This window comes from Henckelia pumila, chromosome 2 (genome assembly GCF_033568475.1).
Source record: "Henckelia pumila isolate YLH828 chromosome 2, ASM3356847v2, whole genome shotgun sequence".
NCBI lineage: Eukaryota > Viridiplantae > Streptophyta > Magnoliopsida > Lamiales > Gesneriaceae > Henckelia > Henckelia pumila.
The window spans coordinates 6891529-6908458 of record NC_133121.1 but is presented as its reverse complement, the minus strand read 5'-3'; the positions used below and the strand labels follow the sequence as shown (position 1 = coordinate 6908458).

The 16930-nt window shown below is 34.3% G+C and overlaps 1 protein-coding gene across 1 annotated transcript; it reads left to right on the top strand.

Moving 5' to 3' along the window:
• The first annotated feature begins 10174 nt into the window (after nt 1-10174).
• Nucleotides 10175-15822, top strand: LOC140880486 (squalene monooxygenase SE2-like). The gene is made up of 8 exons (XM_073284976.1): nt 10175-10769; nt 12226-12337; nt 12448-12622; nt 14170-14338; nt 14442-14660; nt 14771-15046; nt 15145-15423; nt 15596-15822. Exons 1-8 carry the CDS (start codon nt 10521-10523, stop codon nt 15698-15700), a joined length of 1584 nt encoding a protein of 527 aa, XP_073141077.1. The 5' UTR covers nt 10175-10520; the 3' UTR covers nt 15701-15822.
• The last annotated feature ends 1108 nt before the right edge of the window (nt 15823-16930 follow it).

Here is a 16930-nt window from a genome sequence, read left to right as displayed (position 1 = left end):
GCTATGTCTGATTTTGACTGTATCTTGGGTATGGATACACTGATGAATTATAGAGCTACGGTTGATTGTTTCCATGGCATTGTGAGATTTAGACCGTATTATGGCAATAAGTGGAATTTTTATGGTAGTGATTCACAATCTCGCATTCCATTAGTATCGGCAATGGAAATGTTTAGATTATTGTCGATAGGAAATGAAGGATTTATGATTTATGCTCTAGATGCGACGAAGGAAGAGAAATTGAAAGTTTCAGATATTCCTGTCGTTAAGGATTTTCCTGATGTATTTCCTGATGAGATTCCAGGTTTTCCGCCTCAAAGGGAAATAGATCTTAGCATTGAATTAATGCCAGGGACAAGTCCTATTTTCCGAGCTCCATATCGATTAGCTCCAGCAGAATTGAAAGAACTCAAGACGCAATTGCAAGATTTGCTGGAAAAAGGTTATATTAGACCAAGTGTATCACCTTGGGGTGCTCCAGTCTTGTTTGTGAAGAAGAAAGACGGAACGATGAGAATGTGCATCGATTATCGGCAATTGAATCAGGCTACTGTGAAGAATAAGTATCCTTTGCCACGAATTGATGACTTTTTTGATCAGTTGCAGGGTACATCTGTATATTCTAAAATTGATCTTCGTTTCGGATATCATCAACTTCGAGTTCGAGAGGAAGATGTTTCCAAGACAGCATTTTGAACGCGTTACGGACATTATGAATTCTTAGTTGTGCCTTTCGGGTTGACTAATGCTCCAGCGGTTTTTATGGATTTAATGAATCGTGTGTTTCGGGAGTTTATAGATCGATTTGTTATCGTTTTCATTGATGACATTTTGATTTATTCTAAGTCAAGGAAGGAGCATAAAGAACATTTAACATTAGTTCTTCAGACACTCAGAACATCACAATTATATGCTAAGTTTTCGAAGTGTGAATTTTGGCTGGACAGAGTATTATTTCTAGGACATGTGATATCAGCACAAGGGGTATCTGTCGATCCTAGTAAAATTGAAGATGTTCTTAATTGGTCTCGACCAACCAATGTCTCTAAGATTCGTAGTTTTTTGGGTTTGGCTGGATATTATAGGCGTTTCATCAAGGGATTTTCCAAAATAGCTAGGCCTATGACTATATTGATGCAAAAAGATCGACGTTTTGTGTGGACTGAGGAATGTGAAGCTAGTTTTCAGATTTTGAAAGAGAAATTGACTACGGCTCCAGTACTAGCATTACCTTCAGGCTCAGGTGGATTTGTTGTCTGTACAGATGCTTCTTTGAATGGACTGGGTTGTGTTTTGATGCAAAATGGACGCGTAATTGCGTATGCATCTCGTCAATTGAAACCACATGAGACTCGTTATCCAGTTCATGATTTAGAATTGGCTGCCATTGTGCATGCATTGAAAATATGGCGTCATTATCTGTACGGTGAGCAGTTTGTGATTTATTCCGATCATAAGAGTCTGAAATATTTATTCACACAGTCTGATTTGAATATGAGACAACGTCGATGGTTGGAACTGCTTAAGGATTTTGACTGTGATATTCAATACCAGCCAGAAAACGTGAATCAAGTTGCAGATGCTTTGAGCAGAAAAGTTCATACTAAGATGTTGGCATCGTTAACTATTTCTAAAGTTCATGAGCATTTGAGAACTTCAGGATGGACTTATTGAGCTAAAGGTAATCATTTCATAGTTTCATCTATTCAAGTTGAACCACGAATAATTTCAAAAATCAAAGCAGCACAAAAGACTAATCCATATATTCATCAATTGAAAGAATTAACTCCAGCTGGTCAGTCAGGGAAATTTCTTGTTGCTTTTGATGGATGTTTGCGTTATAATGGTAGACTTGTGGTTCCGAATTTGATAGATTGAAAGACGATATACTACGAGAAGCTCATTGTAGTCGACATAGTGTACATCCTGGAATTAGAAAGATGTATCATATCTTGAAAGCCCATTACTGGTGGGAAGGTATGAAGAATGATATTTCTGATTTTGTGGCTAAGTGTTTGACGTGTCAATAAGTTAAGACTGAAAGAATGAGACCAGGTGGTATGTTACTTAGTCTTGAAGTACCACAGTGGAATTGGGAACACATTACTATGGATTTCGTGACACACCTACCTCGATCTAATCGTGGTTGTGATGCCATTTGGGTTATTGTGGATAGATTGTCTAAATCTGCCCATTTTATTCCATATGATCGTACTTGGACATATACGAAAATGGCAAAAATGTACATTGATCAGATAGTGCGATTGCATGGTGTGCCAGTTACTATAGTATCAGACCGTGATCTCAGATTTACTTTTAAGTTTTGGTCTAGTTTGCAATCAGCTTTGGGTTCTAAATTGGCCATGAGTACTGCCTATCATCCACAGACAGATGGTCAATCTGAAAGGACTATTCAGACACTTGAAGATTTATTACGAGCTGTTGTGATGGATTTTAGTGGTGGTTGGCAAGAATCTTTAGCTCTGGTGGAATTCTCTTACAATAATAGTTATCAAGTATCTATCGGGATGGCACCATTTGAAGCCTTGTATGGCAGAAAATATAGATCTCCGATCTGTTGGGAAGAAGTAGGAGAACGACAGTTGTCAGGACCAGAGTTTATTCAAGAGATGAAAGAAAAAGTTGACCTGATCAGGAAAAGAATGAAAGCAGCTCAGGATCGTCAAGCCAGCTATGCTAATAACAGACGTAGACCTTTAGAATTTCAGGTTGGCGATTTTGTTTTCTTGAAAGTATCACCATTTCGTGGTACTATGAGATTTGGGCGTAAAGGAAAATTAGCTCCTCGTTATATCGGTCCGTACGAGATTGTTGAGAAGATTGGTATTTTGGCGTATCGTTTGAACTTGCCGCAGAGTTTGTCTGCGATACATGATGTATTTCACGTATCTATGCTGCGGAAGTATGAACCAGATCCTTCTCATATCTTGAGGGCTGATGATGTAAAGTTGGATAGTTCCCTTAGCTATGTTGAGTATCCAGTGCAGATCCTTGATCGTAAAGAAAAGCAACTTAGGAACAAGACGATTCCTTTAGTTATAGTAGAATGGAGTAGACATGGGAGAGAAGAAGCCACATGGGAATTGGAGTCTAGAATGCGTCAAGAATGGCCTCACTTGTTTGAAAATATGATGACTTATTCCATGTACTCTAATTTTCCTATGTACTATCAGTGGTAGATGTTTAACCATTTTGTATATAAGTTTGATGTGTGTTAATTTCGAGGAAAAATCTTGTTTTTAGAGGGGAAGAAATGTAAGGACCCGATTTTACTATATTAATTAATTCGTGTGTTAAAAATATGTATTACTAAATATCGGTTTATAGACGATATTAAAATGCATATTTAATTTATAGAGCACACAAGAGTTGAAATAACTCAAACCGGGTCAAGTTTTAACCCCGAATGAATAAAAGAAAACACACATTAAACTAATACATATCCATATACAGATATATGATATATATTATCTTTTACACCGTTTCTCTCTCCTCGTAAGTCATCTTCCACCGCCATCTGCGTCTTCTTCATTCTTTTCTTTTCCAAACTTTTCCCGTCGCTTTAAATGCTCATATCTTCTTCGTTTTTGGCCGGATTTCAAAAGTAAATATAGTTTTGGAATCCTCGTGACGAGACCTATCTTTTGATACCGCTTGTGTAAGGTTTCCTCGCAACACTCGAAAACCCGCCGCCCTCTGTCCACGTTTTCCGGTCGGTTACCGCCGCAATCCTCATCAGTTTTTGTGGTGTTCGATTTACGGATGTTTTGAGGTTAATTTGTAGTCCTTAATCACAATTTCATAGGTTGTTTAGGGTGAGCAGATTTTTAGTTCAAAGTCTGTGATTTTCGGTTGGATTTGGATTCAAGGAATTGATAATTGTTGTGTTTTGGATGTAGGAACAACAATTTCGTGGATTTGAGGTAACGAACAAAATTTCCAGACTTAATTGTGAAATTTTGGAAATTTCAGATTTATATAAGTTAGGATTTTCGAATTTTTAAGTTGTTTAAAACATTATTTAGATGTTTAACTGTGTTAGAATTGCCTTATAGTAATTTAGGATTTATTCACTAATTCTGGACAATTTCAGATTATTTATATTTAGGTAATTCGACTTTTAGAGTCGTATATTCGATATTTGGTCATTAATAGGATGTTTTAATATTAAATATGAATTTTAGGATTTATGAGCAATTTTCTGGAATTACAGATTCTGAAAATTTGGGATTGGAATATCCGAGAAATATTTGGGATAATTTCTATGGTAAATTAAGAATTGGTTGAGGTACGTATGAGCTGTTTATATTACGACGCCTATAATGGCATGTAATGATATTAAGTATTTTGTAATGAGTGATAACATGTTTTATGTGCTTACGTGGATTATATGATTGCATTCACTCATTTACAAGTTTACATAGCACGTTGAGCCTTGACTCCTTTGATTGCTATTGATATTGATCTCTTGAGATATATTGAGTCATCATGGAGCGAGTGACATTGTTTTAGTGCACTCCTGAGATAGCATGAGGCACGGACAGGTAGCTCCTGTCGGCCTCCGATGCTACGTACGACACTCCTGATGACAGCATGAGGCTGGACGGGTCGCTCCTGTCACCCTACGATGCTACGTGTATGGATTAGCAGTGATGATTCGAGGTCTGCTGCGTTCCTGGCACGGGTGGCCACTGAGTTTATTGTGATACGATTATTTGGACTCCTTTTGGTATCCCTTATTTCATTGATACCTGTCACGCATTACATTGCATTTCATTGTATTGTACTTGATTTTATTCATGTCAGTTATATTTGTCGTAATTTTTATAGTTCGTCATACTGGGGTCCGACCCTTGTTTTCTTTTTATGCTGTGGTTGTTTGTGATTCCATAGCAGGTTATCCAGGGGGATTTGATGCATCTGGTGGAGCGTCATCTAGTGGTACCCAGTGAGGCGAGCGTGGAGTCGAGTTCCCAGATATATGTATATATATCAGTTTAGCATATTTGCCGGGGTGATGCCCTGTGTATCTGTATAAATAGTTTTGGACCTTGTTTTGAATTGTTATTTGTGTGATCGAGCCTTGCCGGCTCTGCATGTGTTTAGTCCTGGCCAGTGCGGCTATAGGTTTGTAAATTGGAGTTGTGACTCTATTTTCGAGTATATATTGCTGGTTGTGTTGTACAGGTTTTTGGGATGTCCTATTTACGAATATGTCATGCCGAAATTTCTGTAGGCCCAAACGCAAATTTTTAACTCGTTTTCGCTGTTTACATTAATTAATCCTGGTTGTTTGATCATTAAATATTAAATCAGGACACGGGCCCTTTCAAAATCCACAAAATTAAATATTTATAGCGGTAACCCAACATTGAGAATTGGAGATCCCAAAATCCTGGTTCAATGGGACAACTAAGTTATAAATATTAGTTTGAGTATTTGAAATTTTTGCTCGCTCATTCCTAGAACATCCAAGTAGATATATAAGACCTGCAACATGTGTTGAGGTTATGAATCTAAAATATTGGCCGCTTTGATTGAAACGCTTATGAATCTAAGATATATATGGTCCAGGGCTGAATGGACACAACATGAGAACTAAATATGTTCGAAATATTATTATGTAAATACTGTTGACTTGGTTTACATAAAAATTGACTAGTTCAAGACATCAAGTCATTATACAACAATTAAATTCGACAGTATTTAACTAAGGTAGGTTCAAAGTCACAAGCTACTTATCCTGATGTAATAATAATTCAAAAGAATTTTCAAGTGAGTCTGCATACATGCATAAGTTTCATTCATGTGGGGGATTGTTGGAAATTTTGAATGAAAAAAGTTGGTTTTGGAGTTGGAAAAGACTCGGGCAGAAGAGCTGCGCGCTCGAGCACGCATGGTGATGAACAAATAAGCAAATATCTTTATTTGGCCTATCATAAATTTTTTAGACTTTGATTTTTGTCTTCAATCATCGTTTCTATGATATTAACTAATCCTGATACTTTCAGAAGGAAAGTTTTGCTTAGTGACACTGTTGGGTTTATCTCTGATTTGCTTGTTCAGTCAGGTGATCAATAAGTAGTTGCGCGATTATAAACTTTATTTTATTGCGGTTGTTGTTCTTTAGAGTCATTTAAATGACATTTTGTAGCTAGCTAGTGGAAGCATTTCATGAAACGTTGGAAGAGGTTGTTGAAGCTGACCTCCTTGTGGTATGAACGTACGTGCCATCTTTTCTCTCTCGCTTTTAAATAAAAACTGGTATACTCTGCTTGCTGGGTGTATATTTATTTCGCATGTTATGGACTCAAGTGCTCAAAATCTTGATGAATACCGGAAAACTATTTTGGAAGTTCTTGGCCGGGTGGATTGGAATGCCTGGGAGAAGTTAATTTCACTTTGGAAATACGTACATCAATTCATATGCACTAGCTACTAGCTAGCACATCACATTTAAATTGATATCATAATACTCGTCTCTCTTTTACTATTAAAGAACCAAATATGTTATCAATTTAATTAGGAAATGTTACATCCAGAAAAACACCTGCTTACACAATCGAGATCATCTGCTATACAAAACAAAGATTCTGATTCACCTTGTGCAAACTTATCCTCAGGTTGATCTTCAAGAAACAGAATTAGACCAAGCCGAACATGAAGGTGAAGATATCACGAAATTCCTCAGGAGTATATAACTTCTTACGATGCATTGTTTGTTTTTATAGGTTTCTCATTTTAATTTTTTCCATAGTTGCAAGGAGCTTACGTACAAAAAATATTTTATTTTATCTGAAATATATATATGTATGTATGTTAAAGCATATATATAATTAATTTACCGTTTACTTGGATGAAATAACAAAGTAAATATAAAAATATTTATGATTATGTTAAACATTAATAATTTGTATTATTTGTTTGTTTGCTTGAAACATTAGAGATAAAAGAGAGGGTTGAAGAGAGAAAAATGACAGAGAATAAAATTGCAGAATTCGAACACCAAAATTTTTAATGAAATGGGTTTAAATTTAATATTGAATATCAAATATTGATCAGCATATCGTATTGAAAATTATGGTATAAGAAAATTTTATACCGATATTATATTGAAACTCTCGGTATACCAAAAATTGGTATACCGAAATTTTAAGTACATATAAATAGCATCATATCGAAATTTTACGGTATACCGAAATTTTGGTACGGTGTTGGTATATACCGTTTTATACCGAAAAAAATCTTTATATTTTTTAAAATTTATAAATTTATTTTTAATAAATATTATATATTGTTAAATTTTTTAATATTGTTTTCGATATTTTTGATATACCGGTATATACCGAAAATTTCAAATTCATAACGTTAATTATCATACCAAAAAATTCGGTATGTTTTTCCACGTCTAATAAGACCACTTAAATAGTCAACTCTTTGATATTGTATTAAAAACTAGCTTGTTAAAAAATTAAAACAATGAAAACGAATCAAAACTAAAATTTATAATTCAGTATATATATGCATTATTATATATTTATACAGAGCTTTGGAATATAATTAAAAAACATATCAAGAGTGACTGAATGAGTAAATATTATCACGTACAATTATGCATGTCATGTTTTCGTCTATTTTCATGAGACGTTTTATTTCAATCTCTTTTGGGAACAATTTTAAGAAAGCTGTATTCAAAAAAAAAAATCAAGAAAGCTAAAATGTCTATTTTCCTCCAATATTAGTTTATATATGAGATTCTCTCACATATTTATATATATTCATACGTAAAATGGGTAATCTAACAGATATTTATAATGAAATTAAAGACAATATTTTTTTTATATAAAAGCAAAACTTTTTGTGAGTAGGATAAAATAGGATATTCGTTTACAAAATTGACTCGTGAGATTGTCTCATTGAAATTTTGTGTTTGTCTTAACTTCGGCCCATGATCATTTTTTTCATTATAATGGAAAAACACAAAACAAAATTGTAGAAGACTAGAAGTTATTGACGATCATGGGGAATATACAAATTGTTTTATTATTTTAATCAAACAAACGTAAATTATTCATAAAAAAATATGTTTTTATTTGGACATGTACTTTAAAAAAGTTTTTAGTGTTTTATAAGTGTTAAAAACTTAAAGTATATATATGTACGTTTGAACAAAATTTTTGTAAAATGTTTTTGAAAAATATTTTTTAGAAAGTGTTTTTCAAGTATAATTTATAAAGAACATTTGAGATGTGTTTTTAGATTTTTTAGAATGACACTAAGATTTAAAAAAAAATGGAACTATGAAATGTAAAGATGAACAATATTAATTAGTTTGAAATGTTAAAATATTTTTATAAAATAGTTGTCCAAAAAATATTTATTCTTTAAACTACTTTTAAAATATTTTATAAAAAAAATTTAAAAACAATTTATAAAAAATTTTATAATATTTCATCTTCACAAAAGCAATACATAATAACTATCATTAGTAGCATCCGATCCATATAATTAGTCATAATTTGTATGATTTTTTAGTTTATAAATTTATATCGAAAAATGGGATTACCACCAATTTTTGTTTTTTTTTTAGAAGAAACCAATTTCTTATTCAAAATCAGACTACCTGGTATATATATATATATATATATGATAAAAACTCCTATGAGACGGTCTCAAGGGTTATTTTTATGAAACGGGTCTCTTGTATGGGTTATCCATTAAAAAATATTAAAATTTATGCCAAAAGTATTACTTATTATTATAAATATGGGTAGGGTTGACCCGTCTCACGGATGAGACCGTCTCACAGGAGTGTTACTCTATATATATATAGTTCTTTTATGGTGCCCAACAACTATGTCCAACTCCGTGTCCACCATGTATAATTCAACTCACCAATTGTGCTGGTCAACTCATCTATTGTACATGGTAAGTACGGAGTTGGGCATAGTTGTTGGACAACATAAAAAAAACTAATATATATATATATATATATATATATATATATGAGTGGTCCATGATAAAGATCAAATAATAATAGTAGATGTACGTGGCTTTTTAGGGGTTTCACATATTATAATATTAATTAATTAATAGTAATAGATGTACGTAGCTTATTAACGCTTCTAGCATAATGTTTTCTCTTTTTTTTTCTCTCGAAAGCTTCTAGTATAATGTTGCACTTGCGTGATAATGCATTTCATAAATAATTAAAAATTTCAAGTTTATAATTATAATTCTCATGACAAGTAAATAATAAATTCCAAAATGTATCATCCAATACAATTAGTCAACTACTAATGATGCATATACCCAATCATAATAATGTAAGTTCAAGTGCAATGTACAACATAACGTGTAACCCTCAGTGTACATGTAGCATTACCAATAATATAATATACATATATGGAAACTTATATAAATCTAATTTTAATCAATATTTAAGAGATAATCTGTATGATTGATTAGTTTATATAGATAAAAAAAAATAAAATAAAAATAAAAACAGGATCGGGCCGAAATATCCACCAATTTAATTAAAAATAAAAGACTACCGACTCTTGTTTTTTTGCTTGATCTTTTATTTTTCAAAATAATAAATATATAAGTGGTCCATGAAATATTTGGACCGTCCATTGAAATGAACTAATGATTCGCAATCTCGGGCCATACTTTATACGAACCAGGCCCAAGGGAATTGACACGCAAAGGTTAGGTGACCAGTTTAAATATATATATATATATATATATATATATATATATATATATAAATCGTTAAAGTTTTATAAAAATAATAATCTCATGAAATACATAGTTGATACTTGTGTAATGTAAGGTATATGTATCTTATTTCATGTTACAAGCATAAGGTTACACTGTGGTAATGTTGTACGTAAAATGGAGGAACAAATGTCTGATAATAAAATTAAAAGTTATAATTGATGATAACGATGCAAATAATCCAAACGTCACGCTACGTCGCATACTATGGATAATTATTATAACTTCTGCAATATAATTGTAATTGAACTCGTAACTTTTGCTCAAATATCAATCATATGATCAACTGTCAGTTCTTTTCATATAATAAAAATAATACAACTCAAATATTTTAAATCGAATAGTGCTCTGAACAACACATGATAGTGATTGTGACAAGGGTAATAGTAGTTTAATTATATAAAATTAGGAGAAAATATATATTTTTATGAGCATGGATGATGGATGCCACTCAAATAAAAGATACCCCAACAAAAAGTTTATTGAAATAGAATCCAAAAACTCGTCAGCAAGAGTGTACCATATTCGCAGCAAAATTCACTGCGTGTGTTGTTGCTTCAACTCAAACAAGAAACAACCAACCCCACGTCTCTCTCAATCTCCACATAAACGTTAATCACACCATTTTGGCTAGGCCCGCCGGAAGATTCTCGAAAAGCAAAGAAATCTCCTCCATTTAAGCCCATAGGTGCTGTGATTATCGAGAGGGTATTGTGGAGATGGATGAGTACATTGTGGGAACTCTCTCTGCTTTTATGCTGGGATTGGTTATCTTCTACGTTTTGCGAAGAAAGACCGTCGAATCTGCGCGGAAGAGGGACAGTGAAAGTGGAAAAATGGACAATGGGTACGAGATTCGGAGTGAGCAGATGAACGGGGAATGCCGGGCCGATGAAGGGTCCGACCCGGATGTTATTATTGTGGGCGCTGGAGTCGCCGGAGCTGCTCTGGCTTATACACTTGGGAAGGTCAATTCTTGTTCTTGTTTCTTTAATTTGTTGTCATTATCTGTTATATCTTATAAATCATTGTGGCAACCTTTCTTTTTGGAAAAAAAAATGGAATCTTGGTAATAGTTGCAGAAATGGGGACTTTTACAAATTTAAATTTATGATGGTTGAAAGGTAAAATGGACTCTGAGATCTGGAAGATCAATCTTCTCCTTATTTCTTTCAGATTTGTGCTTTCAGCAGATCTCACACTTACTTTTTCATGAAATTGTTGAAAGTGTAAATACTACCGTTGGCCAGTTCATGTTAAGTTGGGATCTCAATAAAAATAATGCATAAAATTTGCTTTAAAAAATAATAATAATAATAATAATGGATAGCTTTCTAGGTCCAACCTCCTCTCCAGTTTATGTTAAGACCAAAGGGGCTTTAGTTGGCTCAAGTTGTCTCACATTCTAGTGGAATCATTGTCTTAGGATGCTAAAATATGCTCAATTGAGCCGAGTCATGTGAATTGATGTGTCTGTTTAAGGGTTAGTTCGACCTTACCTTGGGTATTAGTCAAAAAGTTGATCCAATGGCTATGAGGGAGCAATATCATTTTTTCACGATGTATTTGGCAAGGCGAAAAAACATATGTGATCCCTTTACAACCATTTGATGCCAATAAGGGTAGAGTCGAACAAATCATGTTTCAGTATCTCAACTTGTCATGGTTGTTATTTGTTAATATCCTGAGATTGAGGTTAATTAAATATGCTTACTTCATCATCAGACAGGTAAGACTGATTTCTCTATTTTAATTCTCTAAACCTGATGACTTGTGTAAAATAATATTTGAGATTTGGCTGCTTATCAAGGATTATGCTTTATTTATGTTATATAATAGTACAGTTCATTGGTTGGCATAGTTGATTAAATAAATTTCAAAATGGGTAGTGGTGCCGTGTGGTGGAAATTACACAATATTCAAACTTACAACTTGTAGCACCATGTGGAGTTATAAAGCATGACTTGTTTCAGTTTCGAACGGAGGATAACAGAGACGAAAATTCATGTAGCAGACCCCGACTTGTTTGCAACTAAATCTTGAATTATGATAATATGAATTACGAGGGATTGTGTAGAATATTTCCTTGCTTGTATATTCATATATTTGAAGAGGAGCTACTGTGGCAAAAAGAATTTGAAATGCAAGTCTATTTTCTACTTTCCTTGTCCCAAGCATATGCTAGCACTATGGAAGATTGATGAGCTGGCTGAAAAATAGTTACTTAACAATGACGTTGAAATAGTTAACACCTTTGACTGATCTGAATCAGAAGTGGTTTGCATGATTCCATGTAGCTGTCTTATAGCCACTATTTTTTATAAAAATAATCAGTCTTTCCTCATCTACTTGTTTGAGTTCACGACTTCATGTTCAACTTTAGTTTACCTTAGTAAATGTTTTATTTACCGTTAAACATTTCAGGATGGACGGCATGTACGTGTCATTGAAAGAGATTTGTCAGAGCAGGACAGAATCGTCGGTGAGCTCCTACAGCCAGGAGGATACCTCAAATTGATCGAGTTGGGACTCGAAGGTGCACTCTAACTTTATCCAAATTATGCTCGTTTTTATGAATGCTTGTTTTTTTTCTCACGTTTCTTGGATGGATAAGTTATATTTTCTTTCTTTCTTTTGGCATCAAAGACTGCGTTGAGAATATCGAGGCCCAACGTGTGGTAGGATATGCTCTATTCAAGGATGGGAAAAACACCAAATTGGCATATCCCTTAGAAAACTTCCATTCAGATGTGGCTGGAAGAAGTTTTCATAATGGGCGCTTCGTCCAGAGGATGAGAGAGAAGGCGGCTACTCTTCCCAAGTGTGTACATTTTTTATGCCCTTCCAATATTTGCTCACATTTGCATATAGCAGTGTTCTAAAAGCGCCATCTAGGCAGTGAGCAGCTGCTCACTCATTGCCCCGATTTTTACAAAGACGATGTCTCTGGGTGTTGTTGCACAAATCGGCGGCTTGGGCGCTTCCTAGGTGGCTCGAGATCCACCCAGGCGGATTTATATATATATATATATAATCGGGTTCGAAAATAAAAAAATTTAACAATTTAATTTATGTTCAATTTAATGTCAAAATGATGAACAAGAAGAAAAAAAGTGGCTGTGCTACTTACCAGTGAAGTAACTATGACATAAAGGATGGATTGTTGATGGTGGAGATGAAAATGTAAGGTAAATGTTGAGATGTAAGAGAATTTCACAAAGAAGAATTTGTATTGGATGAAGAGAGGGGGCATGTCATGGATTTTGAGTTTGAATCCTCACGTAGAAATATAAGCTAAAAAAACCATTTAGGCAGCCGCGGGCCTACAGCTTTTTAGAACAATGGTGTATAGGTCTTAGTACTCATGTTTCGAGGCCTCTGTAAGTCATATCGAACAAACCATTATCTATGGTTCGGTGAAGATAATTGTTTACATAAAGGGAGCACTATTGATAGTTTGAGGGAAACAAAATCTCATCTATTTTATCCAGTTTCATATAGTAATGTTCTTACTTCCAGACCTCTTTGTTTTTGTTCCTTTGTGTCGAAATGAAATTATATTTGTTCAACAGCGGAAAAAAATGAGTTTGACAGTGAAAACCAAGTGTTTTGGAAGATTTATTAACTTAATCATGTTTTACAAGCACTCACTTAAATGGTTCTCGCATATGTCAAGCAGTGTTCTAAATGGCGGTCGAGGTGGCCGCCTAGGCGGTAGGCGGCCCTCGACCACCCCGCCTTAGTCTAAGGCGGTTTCTATAGGCGGTCCGAGGCCATCCGGCGGCGGAGGCGGGCAAGCAGGCGGTCGAGGTGGCGGAGGCGGGCAAAAAAGCGGTCGAGGCGGTCGATGATTTTAAAATTTCAATCAGCTATCAAAGTCAAACAATTTAAAAAACCAGTCAAAGTCAATCAATTTAAAAAACCTTAGTTATAATAAAAACACCTCTCAATCTCTTTTGTATTTACTTTTGGTTTCAAATGTCCTCCACCGTCAGCTACCACCTGCCTCAAACTGCCACCATCCGCCCTCCGCCGCTGCCGCCATCTGCCACCACCTTAATTATCTCGTTAGTTTGCATTTATAATTTTATATATTTATTTGCACTTTGTCAAGATTGTATATATTGTACGAAGCTTCTTTAGGCATAAACATTATTTAATTACATATATTACACAAAAAATTTTGACTATTTGTAATTACATTGCATGGTTATATATAATTGTCTATTAAAAATTGCTAAAAAAATTCAACCGCCTAGGAGGCCGAGGCGGTAGGCGGTCACTGACCGCCCCGCCGCCTCCCGCCATTTACAACATTGATGTCAAGTTTGTATGTGTCTTCTTATTTTAAAAACACTTCTTCAACAGTGTACAACTAGAGCAAGGTACTGTAACATCTTTGCTCGAGGAAAATGGAACTATAAAAGGTGTGCAGTATAAAACTAAAGCCGGGCAAGAGCTTAAAGCTTATGCACCTCTTACAATTGTTTGCGATGGATGCTTCTCAAATTTGAGACGTTCTCTTTGCGACCCAAAGGTAATTTCAAGAAAGCATATGATGACTGTACCTACACATCATATTTTATTTCCATTTCAAAGCTTTCGGTGCCTGATCTTGAAGAATTGCTCTTATTTTTCAGGTGGATATCCCTTCATGTTTTGTTGGTTTGGTATTGGAGAACTGTGAACTCCCATTTCCAAATCACGGGCACGTTATTCTAGCCGATCCCTCTCCAGTCTTGTTTTATCCGATTAGTTGTACCGAAATTCGCTGCCTGGTTGATGTACCTGGTCAAAAACTTCCTTCTCTTGCTAGTGGGGAAATGGCAGAATATTTAAAAACAATTATAGCTCCTCAGGTTTGTCAAATATTGTATGAAATAAAAATTTAAACATCCAAACCCCTTGTAGGAGTTTGAAATCATTGTGCTTTTCTTAGTATTGAGTACGCTTTTCTGCTTTGTTTTAGGTTCCATCGGAGCTCCATGATGCGTTCATATCTGCGGTTGATAAAGGAAATATAAAAACAATGCCTAACAGAAGCATGCCAGCGGCTCCTCATCCTACCAAGGGGGCTCTATTGATGGGTGATGCTTTCAATATGCGCCATCCTTTGACAGGTGGAGGAATGACTGTGGCACTGTCCGACATCGTTGTATTACAAAATCTACTCAGGCCCTTACATGACTTGAAGGATGCTGATTCATTGTGTAAATATCTCGAGTCATTCTACACTCTACGTAAGGTAAAGATAGAATACCGAACTTGATATATCGCCCTAAAGTGGCAAAAAAATCTTCATTTAGTATTTTATGCTGAAATTTTCATGTTCTCATTTCACAGCCAGTGGCATCAACTATTAACACATTGGCTGGGGCCTTATACAAAGTGTTCTGTGCCTCCTCCGATCAAGCAAGAAAGGAAATGCGCCAAGCCTGTTTCGATTACTTGAGTCTTGGAGGGGCTTGTTCGAGGGGACCCGTGGCTTTGCTCTCTGGCCTAAATCCCCGCCCGCTGAGCTTGGTAATGCATTTCTTCGCTGTTGCTATGTATGGCGTTGGTCGTTTGCTAGTACCGTTCCCTTCACTAGGCCGACTGTGGATGGGAGTCAGATTAATATCGGTATGGTACTCTCTCCCGCTCGAGTTCATTACAGTATAACATGATTGAAGTCTCCCTCTTTTGAACTTTCTATAGAACACAAGCATCTTGTTAACGTAACACATTGATCTGTGTATACTTTATTTGCATCAACACGAATACCTTATGCTCTGCGTGCACTCGATCATTCCAGGGCGCTTCGAGTATCATCTTGCCCATCATAAAGGCGGAAGGCGTTAGGCAAATGTTCTTCCCTGCTACTGTTCCGGCATACTATCGAGCTGCTCCAGCCAAATGACAATGATTTTTTTTTTTGTTCTCGTTCTTTTTATATTGTTGACACCATTTCATGTGTGAATTGTGATACAGGTCCACTTGCTTGATGGTGTAAAATGGAATTATATAAGGAAAAAAAAAAAGAATTTGTTGAAAATCGAATATTAGTAAAAATAAAATAAAAAATCATATTTGCATTTGCGATGCAGAAAATAAAAATAATGTTGAAAAAAAAATAACGATCATAATATTTCTGGCGTAAAGAAAAGTTAGTTCCATCACATTGACGACAATGGTCTTTGACTTTGAGTAGGGGTAAAGAAATTAAATTGAACCGAATATAAGTAAAAATTTAAGGTTCGAATTCAGCTCGAATTAAATATCCGAGTTAAATATATTTGAATTAGAATTCAATTTGAAGCCTCGAAAATTTTAAATTTTTCGTTTTTTCTAAACTTAAATGAAGTTCGAAATCGGCTCGAAATATTAGAACATATTTTTCAGCTATTACTTGAACATTAATGTCTGATAATGAATGTTTAAAAGATCAAAATTTTCAAAAGACTTTAAATATATTTTTAATATATAATATTATTGTAATGAATTACGAAATCTTACAAACGACTAACGAAGTATCGATCAAAATAATTTTTTGCTTGAGTTTCGTTCGAAAAAAAATCGAAAATGTTTGAGTTCGACTCGAGTTTAATAACATCGAATACAAATTAAATATTTATTGAACTAGCTCGATAAATATTTATACGTTGATATTATTTGCATTTTGTTTTATTTTATGTTATATATATTATCTTATTCTTCATTAAAATATTTTAATAAGAAATTAGATTCAAAAGATAAAGTGCGGACAACCTAAATTATTTATAAATTGATTAGACTACATTATTGCGCTTTTTCTCGTATAAAATAGTACTACAAGTCAAATGGTGCACTAACATGTTTAAAAAAAAGTACTTATATATAATGGTTTTATTCCATTAACAAATTTTACGAAAGTGACCAACGTCATAAATCTCGTCAAAATTGTGCGAAATAGAAATAATAATAATAATAATAATAATAATAATAATTTCAAGAATAAGAATATTTTTTTATTAATAATAACTAAAATATATAATTCAAGTAAAAAAAATTTAGAAAATAATAGAAAGAAAACAAACAAAAAAAATTAAACGGAGGAGACATGTTTGACTCCTTCGGATAATCGAAATCGCAAAAAGAGACAAAAATACGA